We start from the raw sequence: 18,271 nt of genomic DNA, 5'->3' as shown, positions 1-18,271 counted from the left end.
ATCTCATTTAGAAGTGTTCTAACTCAAGAAGTTTATGAAAGAATTTTTTAAGCCACTTAGTCCCATGTATGTATACTTTTATTTCATAAAGTCTTTTTTCTTGATTTGTACTATTTTCTTAGACTCTTATGTCTTTATATTTAATGTTAATATTTAATATTGATATTTAATGCCTCTAAACCTTAAACCAAAAAATCTCATTTCATCAAACTTTAATGTTGATATTAATGTCCCTAAACCCTAAACCAAAAAGCTCCATTTTCATCAAACTTATTAAAAAATTTGATAATCTTATAAAATGGACACCTTTCCGGAAAGCTCTTTAATGGCTTCAACACCCTAAGAATTCTCTCTCATCTGAGGTGAACGTTCACAATACCTTTCTAAAAATTTCTCTCACATTTAATATAGTGATGTGAACGTTCACAACATGTGAACGTTCACAACATGTGAACATTCTTATTTTTAAGCAGTGATAATATGTTATTTTCCTTCTTTTTGTGATTGTGATTACTATTAGTAATGACAATCAACATTAAATATCAACATCATGTAATCGACAACACATCATGTAATTAACAACACATCATATAATTGCCCCCTTTTTATTATGAATATTCACGTCATGTTTATATTCAAATGAAAATTGAGGCTTGGGGTTGTATAATTTGATGCAATGTTTAAGTGAACCTTAACATCACCTCTATCACAACGTCATCTGATGTGAAAATTCACACGTCATGTTTATATTCAAATGAAAGTTGAGGCTTGTGATTATGTAATTTGATACAATACTGATGTGAACCTTAACATTACCTTTATCACAATGTCATCTGATATGAACATTCACATTCACGTCATTTGATGTAAACATTCACATTCACGTTATCTAATGTGAATATTCACATCGTCACATCCAGTCAAATGAAAGTTGAGACTTGTGGTTGTGTAATTTGATGCAATGTTGATGTGAACCTTAACATCACATTTATCACAATGTCATTTGATGCGAACATTCACGTCATCTGATGCGAACATTCACATTTACGTCATTTAATGTGAACATTCACATTATCACGTACAATCAGCATTTGGATGTATGAGAACTACCAAAACATAATGACAATCAATAAAGAACTATGTTTAATTTTTTTATGTGTAATATATATTAACATTAATTAGTAGTGTGTAGTTAATGCATTTTTTTGAAGTGAAGATATGGGGAATATGAATGGTCATGGGAACTACCAAAATACAATGACAATTAACATTAAATATCAACATTAATACTTTGTTTGGTTGGAGAATTTAGAGAGTGATTTGAAAATGAAAAAGGAAAAATATGTGTGAAACTAAGTAAAATGTAAGTATATTTTATTTTCATTTTATCTACCTTTTCTCTTTCTCTTTCTGTTTCTCTTTTCAAATATATTCTCAATTTTTCCAACCAAATACAGCGTAATGAGATAGGAGATATTGAGAGTGTTTATCTTCTTACCTTAAATACAATCTAATAAAATAGTCAAAAATAAAATATAAATTGAATAAAACCCTTATCGCCAAAAAAAAAAGCTCTCATTTTTTATAACAACCTTGCTACTAAAAAATAAAAATAAAAAACCCTCGCCACTAATAGCAGTACACAGGTGCGCCCCAATCGGATTTCACACGGCCACTCTGTCAAAGTTGAGGTTTGGAGTTTATTATTTTAATAAGTTATTTTACTTTTTTTTAATTATTTTAATAAATTAAAATTTTTATATTTAAAAAGATAATTTATAATTGGATGTGATATTTATAAAAAAAAGATGAAATGATTATAAATTTGACAAAATATTTTATCTTATTAATTATTTTAACATATTTTATTTTATATTTTTGTGAATTTTAATCCAAAAAAATCGTACCTGCCAAACAGGGCCAAAGACTGGGGGAAAAGAAAAGTGAGCAACGGCAACGACGCGCAAGCTGGATCTTCCTCGTTCTGGCGGAAATTCTGTTGTTGACCGCAAATTTTCTCTCTCTCTCTCTCTCTCTCTGCGAGAATACATGTCATCGACCGGAAACTCTGGCGGAGGCGCCGCCGCCACACTATATTTCTGTTACCAGTGTAATCGTACGGTCTCAATAACGCACTCACCTACCTCCGAACTTATTTGCCCCAATTGCAACAGCGGCTTCCTCGAAGAATATGAAGATCCTGTTTCCAGCCCTAACCCTAACCCTAACCCTAACCCCAACCCCGATCCCTTCTCATCCGACAACCTCTCCGGTTTCCCTTCGTTCTCTGCCGGCTTCGGCGGATTCCCAATCGTCTTCTCAACCTCCTCAGCTGGTGGTGGAGGAGGCGGCATCGAACTTCAAAACCATACCGATCTCTCCGCTCTCTTGGGCGGCGGCGGTGGTGATGAGTTTAATCCTTTCTCATTCCTTCAGAATTACATCAGTACCCTAAGAGCCGGTGGTGCCAACATCCAACTTGTCATCGAGGAGAACAACTCTTCTGATCCTGGGTTTCGGCTCCCTGCCAATCTCGGCGATTACTTCATTGGCCCTGGCCTCGAGCAACTCATACAGCAGCTTGCCGATAATGATCCGAACCGGTATGGGACCCCTCCTGCTTCAAAGTCTGCTGTGGAGGCTCTTCCCGAAATTAAGGTTACCTATGATTTGCTTTCTTCCGATTCTTCGCAGTGTGCTGTTTGTAAAGACACTTTTGAACTTGGTGAGGAGGCAAAACAGATGCCTTGTAAACACATATACCATTCAGATTGTATCGTCCCCTGGTTGGACCTGCACAATTCTTGTCCGGTTTGTCGGTATGAGTTGCCTACAGATGACCCCGATTATGAGAATAGCACTCGGGGAACCCCAATCACTGCAAATTCAAGTGCGCCATCTGGGTCGGTAGCTTCTGGCAGTGCTGCTGCTTCTCCTGCTGGGGCATCTCATGAGAATCCTCAAAACCTGCGCACAGAAGAGCAGAGGGCATTGGGCTCACCTGCAGAGACAAGTAACAGCGGCGCTGGTGACAACATTGGTAACAATGATGGAGAATCAAACTCCGGAGGTCAGGCCAGAGAAGAGGATTTGGACTGACTTTCTTGGTACGATGAATTCCATATAGTTTATTGTAGACAGAATTATTTTCTATGAATGCTTCTTTGATTCAATCACATTGATGGCAGTCAATATGAAAAATAGTTGAAAGGAAGGATGGACTTGTTCACTTGGGTGAGTGACTATAATCACTATGAGGGTGATTTCTTAACAAAGCAACCCGATTCTCTGTGGTTTAAAAAATCGTACTTTCTAAACAATGAAGTATCTAATCAAAAGAGGCTAGTTGATAATTCTTGAATGAAATAATGAATAAACCTTTTCTAAGGAAAGGACCATAATGCCTTATCTTTCAGCCATTTGATTCCAGTGGTTTATAAGTAGAGTCAATATAAACGTAAAATCAACACTAATAGAGTTAATCACATGGAAGGTGAAAGTGATAGCCCATTTGCACCCAGTTGTTGATTAGGCTACAACCTAACAACTATATTCTGATGAATTTTATGGTGCGGGTGAGTAAGAAGTTGTATAGACAGTCAAAAACATAGAATCTAGGAAGCACGGATATGGATACTGTTGAGGATACCACATCAGACCACAGCTCAGCATCAGGTCACAGCTCAGGAAGCTCAGGCCGCAGCTCCAAAGCAGCTCAACTGCACTGCAGTCCATATCAGTCCATAGCTCACAGTTAGTTAGGTTGTTACAAGTTTGTTAGATTGGTTAGATAGCTTTGTTATATCTTCTTCTTCTTTTTCTTTTTTTTTTCTTTTTTTTTTTATAAATAATCAAACTTTAGTAGAAAGCATCAAAGGTGATACAAAGAATACAAAAATGCAGCCACAAAAGGACTAAACAAAACTAACTAATCAAATCCTCCACAAAGTCTACAAAGACTAAAACATTGGGATAAATATAGGTTTGTCATATCCTTATGTATAAATATAGAGATGTAATACATGATATAATAAGAAAAAAAAAGATATTTTTCAGCTTTTCCACATGGTATCAGAGCTAAAGCTCTAACAAGCAATTGATCCATGGCATCTTCATCATCTCTATCTTCGTCTTCTCTATCTTCTTCGCTTCCTTTGAATTTAACTCTGTTAATCTCCAATCTTTCATCATTCATGACTGTCAAGCTTGATGGATCAAATTTTATCATCTGGAAGGCTCAACTCTCCAATATTCTCAGAGCAACCGTTCTTCTTGGTTATGTTGATGGAACAACACCATGTCCTTCATCCACAATCACAGATTCAACAGGAATAGAAGTTCCTAATCCAGATTGTCTTCAATGGCACATGATTGATGCACATTTGTTAAGCTGCATCACTGCTACACTGACACCTTCGATCTATTCTACTGTGCTTCTATTCCATCATTGCTTTGAAGGTCTGGTCTTCTCTTCATAAGCGATTTACATCTTTTTCTATATCACATATTCATCAATTAAAGAACAAATTGAATAGTGTTGCCAAGAAATCTGATACGATGGAGGAATATCTCTCAAAGATTAAAGCCTTAGTCAGTCAGTTAGCACTTGCCTTAGTAATCATCAAAGATGAAGATTTGGTAGTAATCACTTTGAATGGCCTTCCTGCTAAATATGATGCTTTTACCATTGCAATCGTGCTAGATCAGAAACTATTACTATGGATGATCTATCCTCTTTATTGTGTTCTGAAGCTATTCATTTAGAATCTAAACATAAGAAAATTGCCGAGCCAACTGTCGCCTTTTATACAGTTAAAGGATCTGCTAATTCTTCTAACACTCATTTAAGAGCTCAGAATTTTGGTCAATCTCGAGGTCGATTTTATTCTAGAGGTGGAAGAGGAGGACAAAATTCAGGATCTTATAGAGGCCATGGTCGATTTGGTTCTTCTAGAGGTAGAGGAAGGTTCTCTAATCAGATTTGTCAAATTTGTGGAGGCATGACTCATTCAACACTAGAGTGTTGGTATCACATGGATCCACAGTTTCAATCTCCAAATAGCTCTTCTCAATATCAAATCTCAAACACCACAACAACCACCTAGAGCATTTGTTACTTCTTCATCAGTTTCCATGGCTCCTTCATCCTCAGGTTCTTCTCAAGTTCAAGGTCCTTGGTATTTGGATGCTGAAGCAACAGATCACATAACTAATGATCTTAGTCATCTTAGTTGCTATCAGCCCTATCAAGGTTCAGATCAGATTACCATAGGTGATGGAAACTCTATTCCAATTCAGAACACTGGTAAAGGTTTCCTCCCTACTCCTCATTATTCTTTCAAGCTTAATAATGTACTTCATACCAATTCCATGTCTTCTAATCTTGTCTCTATTCAGAAATTGGCTCGAGATAATAATTGTATTATCAGTTTTGATAATACTCAGTTTGTGATCCAAGACAAGCTTACAAAGAAACTACTTCACAAAGGCTCTAATCTTCATGGCTTATATCATTTTCTTCCATCCACATCATCATATGTTGATCACACCCCTTTTGCTGCTCATCTCACATCTACTGCTTACACCAACTCTGCTACTCAAGTGCATCTCACTAACTCATCCCCTGTTTCTAGTACTGTATGGTTTTATAGGGTAGGACACCCTTGTGCTTTGAAATTTCAGCATCTTATGTCACATTTACAACTCAAATCACATAACTCTGTTACTTCTCTAAATTGTATTGATTGCTGTGTTGCAAAGAGTCATAAATTGCATTTCCAACTGTCTAATTCAACTATTAATAAGCATCTTTCCTTAGTACATAGTGATTTTTGGGGCCCTTTTGATTCTACTTCTAGCTACAAATATTATGTTATCTTTGTGAATGATTTTAGCAAGTTTACTTGGTTATATCGATTGACTTACAAAAGTGAAGTGTATGATAAGTTTCTTGAGTTCAAAGCCTACACAGAAAAACAGTTTTCCACCTCTCTTAAAATTCTTAGAACAGACGGTGGAACTGAATTCCTTAATAACAAAATGAAGGCCTTCACTTCAACTCAAGGCATAGTGCATCAACATTCATGTACCTATACACCACCACAAAATGGTGTGGCTAAAAGGAAACATGGGCACCTCACTGAAGTTGCCATAGCTTTATTACGTCATTCTTTGGTTCCTCTTCACTATTGGTTTGATGCCATTGCTTGTGCTACTTATCTAATCAATAGGTTGCCTTCTTCTAAGTTGGCTCACAAAACTCCCTTTGAAACTCTATTCCATCAAACACCAGATTTTTCTATCCTAAGGGTATTTGGATGTCAATGCTTTCCTTGGCTCAAGCCTTATACCTGTACAAAATTGCAACCTAAGTCTATTGCAAAAGGCTATAGGTGTCTTGATCCCAAAACTGGTAAATCTAGGCATGTGGTCTTCAATGAACAAGTGTTTCCTTTTTCTGTTCACACCTCTTCTCTATCTTCTTCTTCCTCTTCTCAATTACCACATATTCAGTCCCTTTTCTGGTCTTCTTCTTCTATTCCTGTTATGACTCCTAATTCTTCAGTCTCTCCTTCCTCCTCTTCCGCAGCATCCTTTTCTCATACTCCAGAGCCTGCCCTTTCTTTTCACAGTGAGACTGCTTCATTACCTCTAGTTTCTCCTCTCCTCTTGCTCAGTCTCCTATTCCTATTCAATCTCTATCCATTCAATTACCTCTTCCTGCTCCTCCTGCATCAGTTCCTCTTGTTCCATCTATTTCCAATTGTCATCCTGTGGTCACAAGGTCAAAAGCTGCACTTTCCACTGTTAAGTCTTCTACATCCTTCTCTTATCATGATACTGAGCCTCCTTCTCACAAAGAAGCCTTGCTTACACCCATGTTAGAGGAATTTCAAGTTCTTCAAAAACAACATACTTAGTCCCTTGTTCCTCTACCTCTGGCAAGAATGCTATAGGTTGTAAATGGGTGTTCAAGGTCAAGAAAAACTCTTATGGCACCATTGCTAGACATAAGGCCAGGTTGGTGGCCAAGGGTTATCTCCAACAGGAAGGAATTGACTTTCAGGAAACATTTAGTCCAGTTGCAAATTTAGCTATTAGTCACATCCTCTTGTGCCTTGCCTTACATTATAATTGGCCTATCAAGCAATTGGACATATCCAATGCTTTTGTTCATGGTGTGCTTGAAGAAGTCTATATGCTGCAACCTCTAGGGTTTGAACATTCTTCTTAGTCAGGTCATGTTTGCAAACTTCACAAGGTTTTGTATGGTCTTAAGCAAGCTCTAGGGCTTGGCACTCCACCTTTCCCTTCTTTTTACTCTCACAAGGGTTCAAAAATAGCAAGTGTGATTCTTCTCTTTTCATTTAGAGGACTGCTTCTATTTTTACTACTTTACTAGTTTATGTTGATAACATTTTGGTAACTGGTAATGATGTCACTCATATTCAAGCCCTAGTTACTCAAATGCAGCAAGCTTTTTCCATGAAAGAACTAGGCAACATATCCTATTTTCTTGGCATTTCAGTTGAAGCCTCTGGTTCTGGTTATGTTCTTTCCCAGAAAAAGTATGCTTGGGAGATTCTTAACAAAGCTGGATTGCTTGATTGTAAACCTTGCTCTTCTCCCACTTCTGTTAAACCCGGCTTGCCTCCTAATTCTGATGCTCTCTTTAATAATCCAACAATTTAGAGAAGTGTGGTCGGTGCACTGCAATACTTAACAATCACCAAGCCTGACTTGTCCTTTGCAGTCAATCAACAATGTCTACATATGCATAATCCAACTGTTGCTCATTATTCTTGGGTCAAGATTTTGCTTAGATTTGTTAAAGGAACTCTCACTCATGGCCTTAACTCCCAGCACATTTGATCTTCAAGCTTATTCAAATTCCAATTGGGCAAGGGATACAGTTGACAGAAAATCCACATCAGGCTATTGTGTGTTTTTGGGGTCCAATCTTATCTCTTGGTCAGCTAAAATACAGATCACTGTTTCAAGATACTCTACCGAGGCTGAATATAGGTCTTTGGCACACACGACTACAAAACTTGCTTGGATTGGCATGCTGCTCCAAGACTTATGTATTGCTTCTCCCACAGTACCTGTTTTGTGATGTGATAATATTTCTGCAATACCTTAGCATCTAATCTAGTGTTTCATTCAAGATCCAAACACATTGAGGTTGACTGTCATTATGTTAGAGATAAAGTGCTTGCCAAAAAGCTTGTCTTGAAGTATATCCCCACGGTTGATCAGCTAATAGGTATATTTACCAAACCATTGTTTGTTTCAAGGTTTTCATACCTTAAGACCAAGTTTATGGAGTTTGTCTCTCCATTAGCTTGAGGGGCAATGTTGAGGATACTACCTCAGACCAGGGGTGCAAATGAACCGAGCTGTTCACGAATAGGCTTGACTTGGCTCGTTTAGTAAACAAGCCGCTCGAGCTCGAATAAGCTCGACTCGTTTATCTTTATTTAAATTATATAATAAATATATTATTTATATATTAAATAATATATAAATATATATAAATAATAATATAAATACATTACTTATATATTAAATAATATAAATAATATTTTTTATTTAAATAATATTAAAAAAAATCTTATCGAGCCGAGCCGAGTCAAGTTGAGTCGAGTTCGAGTTTCATTAATATTAACGAGTCGAGCCAAACCCAAGCACAGTTACTTATCAAGTTAAGCTCAAGCTCAATAAACGAGCTCGATAAGCAAATGAGCCGAACTCGAGTTCAGCAAAGCTTGACTCGTGCTCAGCAAAGCTTGACTCGTTTGTAGCTCCAAAGCAGCTCACCTGCACTGCAATCCATATCAGTCCATAGCTCACAGTTAGGTTGTTACAACTTTGTTAGATTGGTTAGATAGGTTTGTTATATCCTTACGTATAAATATGGAGATGTAATACTTGATATAATAAGAAAAAAAGATTTTTTTCAACTTTTCCACAAATATGATACAGATACGGAATATGGGTACAATACGATGCGGATATGTTGATGTGGTAAAACTTAAAAAAGTAGGATACGGGTACGCGAGGATACATTTGTAAAATAATTTTTTTTAATGTAATTTTTAGTAATGTAGTATGTATAAAATAAAACATAATGCAAGAGTGCATTCATAAGATATTTAGTACTAAGGGGTTGTTTGGGGTGTCCTAAATAAGTGCACTTTTTGTCTTTTTGGACTAAAAAATTGAGGTTGAAAATATGGATGTTTGGGTTAACTTTTGACTTTTTATGAAAAAATGTGTAATAAAAATTTGTAAAAATTGATTTGTAGGGAAAAATTCGAATTGGGAGTTGTGCAGCCGTAATTGTTGACTTTTGGTGAATAGTGTTAATTTTTTAACTTTTTGAGTAACTTTTTGACTTTTTGGCTTTTTTACAAGTTCCCAAACTTGGCCTAAATTCCTTAATATCAAAAAGAGGATTTTATGTTCGCAAAGATTGCATCGAAGAGCAATCAATTAATAATCAGGCATACAGTATACTGATAAAGAATTAACAACAAATAATAACAGAGGATTCGATCAAATATTTAAGAAAATTTAAAGAACAACAATTAAGTTGACAAAATTAAGCAATGATAACGATAGCACCAAGTCATAATATCTAAAATTAAAAGATAAAATAAAACAACAATGGAAAGAAATTAAAAATAGGAGAGTGTGATTTCTTAACACATGAGTGGGCAGCCCTTACGGCAAGGCTAACGAAGTAGAAATTGATTTATCACAAGGAAATAGATAATGACAATGCAAGCCTCACATAATATGAAGAGGCAGAGAAAGAGACAGAGAAAGGAGAGACCATTGACCTTTGAAAAAATATAAATATAAATATAAATATAAAATAAGAAAAAAATTGAAAAAAAATTAGATACATATTTGGTGTATTAAAATATAAAAAATAAAAAATAAGAACAAGATTGGAAAAGAATAAATTGGATACTTATTTTGTTTATCCCTCACGTATTCTCTTGTATCCCTTGCGTATTCTTCGCGTATCCCTCCTATATCCAAAATTAGAAAAAATAAAAAATTAAATAGGATACTTATTTGCCCTATCTGATACGTATCCCGCTGTATCGGACGCATATCTGTATCCGATACGTATATGATAACTCTAATTCTTTGCAAAGATTTGCATATAATTGGGAAATATGCATTACATTATGAGATGTAAAGTTTTCAATCTTGTTGTGTTCTTAGTGATGGCATCATGACCAACTTTTATTTTATCCTATGTAATCTATAAAATGGATCGTTCAGAAATGAGGAATGGGAAAGTGGCATGTCACATGCTCTAAAATGTGGTATTAATGTGTGATAGGGGTAGGCTTTTATAGATCACACTAGTAGAATTTAACATATTTTTCAATTTGAGAGCAATTTTCTTTTAAAAATTAGACATCTAATGATATATAGTTTATTATTCTTGAAATTAACCATTGAAAAAACACAATTTTAGGGGCATTAAGGCCTTTTTTTGTTTACATTCTATCATGCTAAAACTATACTCTCTTTTGATTTTAGTTTATTATGTTTAATTTTTTCCTCACTAGGAAAACTTTGAAGTAAATGCATAGGATATAATTTTAGGATTGCTTGGATCGCTAAAGTCACCTTTTGGAACCAATGTGTTTTCAGAATTTGCGATCCAAAATGTAAATCGCAAGAGTATTAACTGTTTTTTGTCACTGATTTTACATTTGGAGAATTTGTTTTAACGTAAAGAATCATGTTTTGTTTTTTCTGGTGGCATCACCACAACCAGTATTTGGTGTTTGTATAATTTGCCAAGTTATGGTTGCCGGAAATTATATACGTATGTAATGTATACAGCTCGATGCGAAGTTGAAATGGAAGTCTGAAAGAGTATCACATAACAATATCGAGGTTCAATCGTCAGTTCATACAGAGTCGCAACTTCGATCAAAGATCAGTCTTGATCACAATGTATTCTGGCTCTTGCAATTAGTTTTCTACCAAAATTGGACATGAACCCTGAGCTCTGATATCAATAATGCAAAACAAAATTGCAATAGGATTCAAAATCAAGAAAGAGAGAAATAGAGAACAAAGCCTCTAACCTAAGGTTAACCCCTATGGTTAGAGAGAAACCAAAGCACTTTGATCTAATCAATATTTATTTTCTTTAATTAAAACAAAGTACAGTGATCCTTGCATCATCTATTTATAGACTGAGATCATTAGCAACCACAGTTAATGGGACACTTAACCAACTAATGACACTAGTATTTAGAGATGCTTATTTTACTGCATCACTATACAGATCTTCGGCGATTGGTATGTCGAAGTGGTGACACCAATACATCTCCATTGATTAGTATCTTGAAGTGTCAAGTCATTATGCCTAAGATAGATGCACATGAGGAGCTAAACAACTGCTTGTGCGGCCAAATTTAAATCATTCCTTGCTCAGCGAGAACCCAGATAATAAATTCTTTCAAATAGGCAAGTAATGAGAGCATTACATGAGAATAAAACTCGAAGTATTACAACTGATATTTATTGACTCCGTATTTGAGTTTTCTTTCAGAAAGATATTATATTGGGGTTATGAGCCTAGCCTAATCGTGGGCACATAAGCCACATGACAGCCTAGCCCACTAACGCACTCAGCACCTTAGTTGCAAGTGAGCATCTTCAAAGAATAACATATCTCCAAATTTGCTATGCTCCTCTCCGAAGTTGGCTATGGAATCGTACTTATGCTCCACTCCAAGGTTGAGCCATATGTTCTTACTCCTTTATCTAACTGAGGGTGTAGTGATACTTAAGCTCCTTTCCATGGTGAGGTTGTATCCTTACTCTCGCTACCCTTTGGGGTTGAGTGGTGGAGCTAAAATCTGTCAATAGAAAAAATGGGGGACAGAGCTGCCCTCATACACAAGAGAGTAACCATCACAATGACGGAGAGCACAATGAATTTCCTATGTATAAGTAATTCAACCTCCTATGGTTAAGAAATGTGAGTGAGCACTCTCTTTAGATCGCAAGAGTGAACACACATGGGACTAAATTATCTATTATTTGTACTAAATCATCTATTATTGTAGAGGGACATACTAAATGTTCTAATTTCTCCAATAGCATGAGGAATCCTCTATTTCTACTCGGGACTTAGATGCCCTTGCCTTTTTGCTTGAAGCATCATGTGTACGACATTTTTCAACAGTGTTTTGGTTGAAAACGAACAAATGAGGTCTACAGTTCAGTATAAATTAGGAACATTAAGCAATCTTGATAATCATACAAATATGCAGACACACTCTTTGTGGTTCATAAGAGCACCAAGGAACTATTGTAGGTACACGTATTTAGCTTTGTTATGTGAGGACTCTCTTTGGATCTTCTTTTACTGATTGTTCCCTATGGATCGCCCTCTCCAAATCTCCCTTTTGAGATAACCTTACCTAGGCTCGACCGAGCTCTCCCCAAGCCAACGATCATCATAAGTCGATCTCTAGTTGGTTATCTCCATGATTTCTCCACGTTAACAAGTGAGATTGATCCTCCTTGTGATCGTTTATTCACCTAACACTTAGGCCCCGTTTGAGAATTGGCTATTTTAGTTGGTTTTTTGATTTTTTATTAAAAGATGTGCAGAAAAGTAAAGAGAATGACGCGACAACTTCTTGTTACTTTTTGACATTTTAGCTAAAAAAACTCAGTCCCCAAACGGGGCCTTAGTCTTTGAACGAGTTACTTAGGTTCGAAGCAAGGTGTAGGATCTCCACACGAGATCATTGGAGGCTAAAGTCAATGATTGCCACTCAAGGGTGTTCAATCTCCTCTTAGGCATGGTCGCCCTTGACCAGCCTTAGAGAGAGAAGCATTGACAGACGAAGACTCTAATATGTTGATATCTCTAAAGATGTCTTAAGATGCTAAGGTAAGAATCCCCATGCATTGTCAACTCAAAAGGGTTGAAGGATAGATCCAATATCAAGGGCAGTGTTTTAAAAGGCACACTTAGGCTTGCGCCTAAGCGCGAGGCGCAACGAGGCGTAGCCTTGCGCCTCAAACTGGTCGAGGCGAGGCACAATACGCAAGGCGCAACTTAGGCGTTGAGGCGAGGGCTTTTTTTCGAGGCGCAAGGCGTGGGCTTCATGGGCTTTACCTATTTTTCTACACCAACTGTTGATTAAGTGTTTTTTATTTCTTGTTTGAACTATGATGTTGTGTTTCTTATATGCACTGGGCTTTATGGGTAGGGGGGCTTCATGCGTTGGGCTTCATGGGTAAGGGGGCGGATGTGATTGTGTGGAATGTTTTGGGCACCAAAGGACAATTTTTTGTTTCATCCTTTTATCGGAGTTTGGTGGGGGAGGTGATAGGGGTATTTCCTTGGAGGAGTGTTTGTGTGTCGGGTGTTCCATCTGAGGTAGTTTTCTTTTTGTGGACAGCTGTTTTAGGACGGAATCTTACTATTGAAAATTTGGTTTGTCGAGGACATATATTAGTGAATCGATGTTGTATGTGTTGTGCAGATGCAGAGTCCATGAATCATTTGTTTCTTCGTTGTGCTATAGTGTCCCTGCTCTGGGGGCTTATTTGCCTTGTGTTTGGGATTGTTTGGGTGCAGCCGAGGGGGGTTTTGGAGATGTTGGTGTTGGCGTGGTGCTCCGGTTGGGTGTCGACGTCGGCGAATTTGGTTATTGGTGCCTTTTTGTTTGATGTGGTTGGTTTGGTTGGAGAGAAATCGACATATGTTTCAAGAGATTAATCATTCGATGTTGTGACTTGAGAATCGTTTGTTAGTTATTTTGTGTAGTTGGTTGGAGCAAAGGGTGGATCCGGATGTATTTGTTTTCCTAGATTTCTTGGATAATGTAATTGGTTAGGGGATTGTTAGCTTCTCATTTTTAGGATTTTGTATTCTTTGCATCATTTTGATACTTTTTCAATAAGTTTTATTTATCCAAAAAAAAAATCTTGTTTGAACTGCAAACTAGAAGCTTAGTTGTTTTGAACGTTATGCGAATGATCTTAAAACTTGAGATTTTTGGTGGATGTGAATGTGATACTTATATCTTTTATTAGATATTATATTTCTAGTTTTTAGAAGATTGAATGTCATGTTTATCAATTATTTGAAATGGTGAAGCTTGCTTTGTTATTTTTGGAATTCTATATATATTTGCTATATTGAAAAGTTTGTCTATTTTATAATTTTGCTTTTCTTTTACTACTTGTGCCTCTCTTTGGTGAGGCACACGCTGCACCGCGCCTCGCCTCGCCTCGTGCCTCGTGCTTAGGGTATAGGAGACCTTATTGCCTCAGTGCACCTACAGCCTTTTAAAACACTAAGGGGATCCCCAATCTGGAGATGCCAGGTTGGGAAATCCCAAGATAGAGATCTTGGAGTAGAAAATCCCCACCTATTGCACCAAGGGAATTATGCCACTTGTCCTCCAGTTGACATCAGTATCCTAAATCTCCCTATGAAAGGATCCCAAGCATTAAAGAGATGCTAACCACAACACTTCTATCTGGCATAAGCTCAAAGCTCTCTCCATTGCCATCCTTGCTCTCTGTCTTCAGTGGTCCTTTGCCAGCTGAACACCTGCTATCTTCCTGGATCACCTTTTCTCGGTCACACAAGATAACCATTAGTCATAGGTTGCAAATGGGAAAAGGAAAAAGAAATTCATAAAAAAAAATATGGAGACAGAATCTGGGATGGCTGTGGATAAGGAAGATCAAATTATAAATGAATTTTTTTGTTTTTGTCTTTGTTTTATTCTTCAGGTAGGGGTTGGAATGGTCCCCTTTTGATGCTTATCAGTCAACATAGTTGGAGAGGCCTTTTGAGGAAGAAGTGAGAGTATCAGTGCTTGAATGTGAGAGGGATAAGTCTCCAGGGCCTTATGGTTTTTCTGTGGCCATTTTTACAAATGATTTGATTGTTTATGCAGGATTTTTTTAGAGTGGAGTCAATCCTCTGGTCCATTCTACTGGATTCTTCTAATGTTTGTATGGCTTTAAAGAAAGGATTTTTGCTGATTTAGTACAGCCCTTGTTTGTGTGCTTGGGACTGTAGTGCAAGAACACCGACCTGAATATCTTGGTTGCAATCTTAATTGTTGATGATGCATTTAGATTTTGGCAAAAGCTAAGGTTATACTGAATGCTTAATCTGTGGTGGGCCCTTTCTCTAGTGCTCTTATTTCATTACCTTCGTATATTAGTGGGTAAAGCAGGAGATTTTTTTAAACTAGCTCCTGCTTTTTTTGTCTGAAATAAGCTCTTTACTTATATTTTTATTTTTTATAATAATTATATATGTTCATAGCTATATGTATTGACACACATGCACACATATTTATGCATAGATATACATCACATGATGTTTGATCACGAAGTCCTATATAGTAGGGTACCTTTTTGAGCTATATTATTCGGTAGGTCTTTACTTGATGCTCAATAGTGGAATGCTAAATGCATGTATTGCGTGCATTTGCTTTCAAGAAATGTTGTATCATTGGCAATTTTTTGGTTAAGAAGACGAGGGATTTAAACCTGACATCAAGCTTGACAAAGCAACCAAATACCACTTGGCATATAAGGTGGAGTTCTCTTGTTGACTATTGAACATCATCAATCATTTTTTTTTTTTTTCTTCATCTTAGAGGGTGATGTTGGTGTGTCATCTCTATGTGCGCCTTGGTGTAGTTTTGAATGTGCTCTTTTTTGTGTGTGTACGTGCTCATGTAATGCTTGCCTCTTGTCTTATTGTAGGTACACACCCCTATATGATTTGTTCTTATACCTTGCCAATAACAGTTTGTAATAATTTCTTTATTTATTTTTGGGTGGCAGGAAAGAATTGGAGTTCAAATCTGTAACGTAGAAAGATCTTCCTATACATTTTAAGAGTAAGTGATATGGTCCATTTTTATTGTTTGGTGATAATACTATGCATATGTAAAAGGCTGTGTATTTTAAAATTTTCAATTGTCTGAATCCTTTTGTAATTTTAGAAGTTCTGATGATGCATTCGTGTGCATCGTTGGGTATGTATTATGTACATTTTAATTATTTTTTGGAACAAAGCTGTGTTTCCTGTGGGTTTGGCTTGCATTGTATTCTTTATGCAGGTAAGAGGCTTGAAAGAGCAGGAGTTTTATCCGATGATGTTCACTGGTGTCCATTTTTTGTTTGCACACTACTACACTGAAGATATTGTCCAAGTTCTTGAGTAATTTTTTCGGCCCTGTAACACTTGCTGGGAGGATGTAATCATGCTCGACAATCTAATCCAAACCTACTACAGTGCCAATTCTCTCTTAAGTGAGAGATTGTGGGGCAATCATCTCTCAGCTTTGATTTTTTATTTTATTTTTACTGCACATCTGACCTCTGTTAGCAGAGGGCAACATATTACAATGTTAGTGTTCCTTCATTGAATATATATATATATATATATATTTTTAGAAAAAAAATAGATTCCTAGTAGAATAGCTATTAGCAACCAATTTGGTCAATCATATTCCTGGCAAATAGATAGCTTTGATGTACTTATTGTGTCACTGAATTTTCTGCCATCAACCAAAATTTGGATATCATTCTTGAAATATCTTCTCTAAATTTACTTCCATGGTTTGCCCTTTTATGGTTTAGAAGGTACCAGAACCAGACCAACTGGGGCCTAGAAGATGCGTCTCTCTCATTTTTGGTGGGTTGAGGAAATTACACACTTGAGCAGCTAGCTAAAATCAACGATGAGGCGTTCAATTGTTCTGCAGCTATGCAAATAACATGTTCAAAACTAGTTCGATAAACCACAAGATCCAAAACTAATTTAAAAAGCCCGTAAACTGAGCAGGGGGAGGGGTTACCCTCCTCACATTCAATCTGCCTTGTATTATCTCTCTTCACTCCTGACCCAAGCATCACTGCCAACCAAGACAGGTGGATACCATGGGGAGGGATAGGAGGCCTACCAATCAAAGTAGATTCTTGGCTATGTTCACCTGACCAGAGACCACTCTTCAGGGTCTGAATCACAGCCCAACGGGAAATAATAGTAATAAATGTAAATGAAGTATGCAGCATACCCACATCAATCTATACTTCTTCATAAGCAACTACACCATGATATGCAAAACAAAAGCAATAAAGATGAAAAACCTTGTGATACAATGAAAAATGTTTGGAAATTTGAATTTGTGTGGTCCGAATGGTTCAATTGTATCAAAATGACGTCATTTTATCTCTAAAACGATGCCGTTTTGAGATATTTGAGCCATTTGAGCAGTGAAAATTCGGACTACCAAGCATCGTTGTGATACGATATGCTTAATATATGGGATCAGGGCAAGGACATCCCTCTCTCCTGCTACAAGTGGTTGTACCAGGTAGGAGGTACCTTGCACGGTTAAATACATGCAGGTGGTATTTTGTGCCTTGCAGTGCTGTACCCCTTTCATATACCTGTCAGCCTACGTGCATATGAAAACACACGAAGGTAGTATATTCTTTACACAAGATACAAATTACTCCTAACATAATTTAATTGTAGCTATGAAGGGGATCTCAGCAGCTCCTCCTTGCGGTAGCCAAGACTAATATACTACTGTATGGCCCAGTTAATTAGTAGCAATAAGACGAGAGCAACCCACAAGCAGAGGATGAGAATATTAGCTACAAAATAATAATAATAATGTTCGACGTGCCGATTACATTGTTGTAAGCAGTTACATTTTGTTTGCTACACGGTTTTTATGGCAATAATTGATGCAGGCGAAGGAAAAAAAAAACACGAGAGCTTTTTGACTTTAATATCTGAGATGCATTTGAAATTCGTGTATGCTAACCTAGTTGTCTAGTGTACATGGCCTAATAAAATTGCTAGCCTTTGGCTTGGGTTCAGATCTAATAACTCCTTTATTTTACTTATATACTCATATAGTAATTTGGGTCATGAAGTTGGAGAACTCCAATCAAGCTTTATTATGCAAGTGGTTATGGCAATTTGCTTGAAAAGGGAGAGCTGGTGAAAGAGGATGACATACATGCCTTTAGAAAGATATGAGAATGGGGTGAGATAAGTTGACTATTCTAGTACGGTGGTAGGGTATGTAGGAAACTGTTTATTAAATTAGTGAACTGTAAAACCAAACCAAATTAAATCAAATCAAATCAAATTAAGCCTTAAGTCCTATCAAATGAAGTCGGCTGCATGAATCTTTTTTCTCCACTCAACTCTATCTAA

At 36.7% G+C, this 18,271-nt stretch overlaps 1 protein-coding gene across 2 annotated transcripts; it reads left to right on the top strand.

Moving 5' to 3' along the window:
* The first annotated feature begins 1,918 nt into the window (after positions 1 to 1,918).
* Positions 1,919 to 16,109, top strand: LOC114318133 (E3 ubiquitin-protein ligase RING1-like). 2 transcript variants are annotated; one of them, XM_028264993.2, is made up of 2 exons: positions 1,919 to 3,107; positions 15,877 to 16,109. In XM_028264993.2, exon 1 carries the CDS (start codon positions 2,050 to 2,052, stop codon positions 3,097 to 3,099), a length of 1,050 nt encoding a protein of 349 aa, XP_028120794.2. In that variant the 5' UTR covers positions 1,919 to 2,049; the 3' UTR covers positions 3,100 to 3,107; positions 15,877 to 16,109. The 2 variants fall into 2 exon arrangements, with proteins under 2 accessions (XP_028120794.2, XP_028120795.2); XM_028264994.2 differs by having other exon boundaries at positions 14,806 to 16,109.
* Positions 16,110 to 18,271: the final 2,162 nt, after the last annotated feature.

The sequence above is a fragment of the Camellia sinensis genome, unplaced genomic scaffold (assembly GCF_055761805.1).
Source record: "Camellia sinensis isolate YWXY unplaced genomic scaffold, ASM5576180v1 Unanchor13, whole genome shotgun sequence".
Taxonomy (NCBI): Eukaryota; Viridiplantae; Streptophyta; class Magnoliopsida; order Ericales; family Theaceae; genus Camellia; species Camellia sinensis.
The sequence above is the reverse complement of the archived record's forward strand: the minus strand, read 5'-3'. Positions and strand labels throughout refer to the sequence as shown.

Bases quoted from the DNA above. Each gene is read 5' to 3' on its own strand.
- LOC114318133 (XM_028264993.2), top strand. From the start codon at position 2,050: ATGTCATCGACCGGAAACTCTGGCGGAGGCGCCGCCGCCACACTATAT.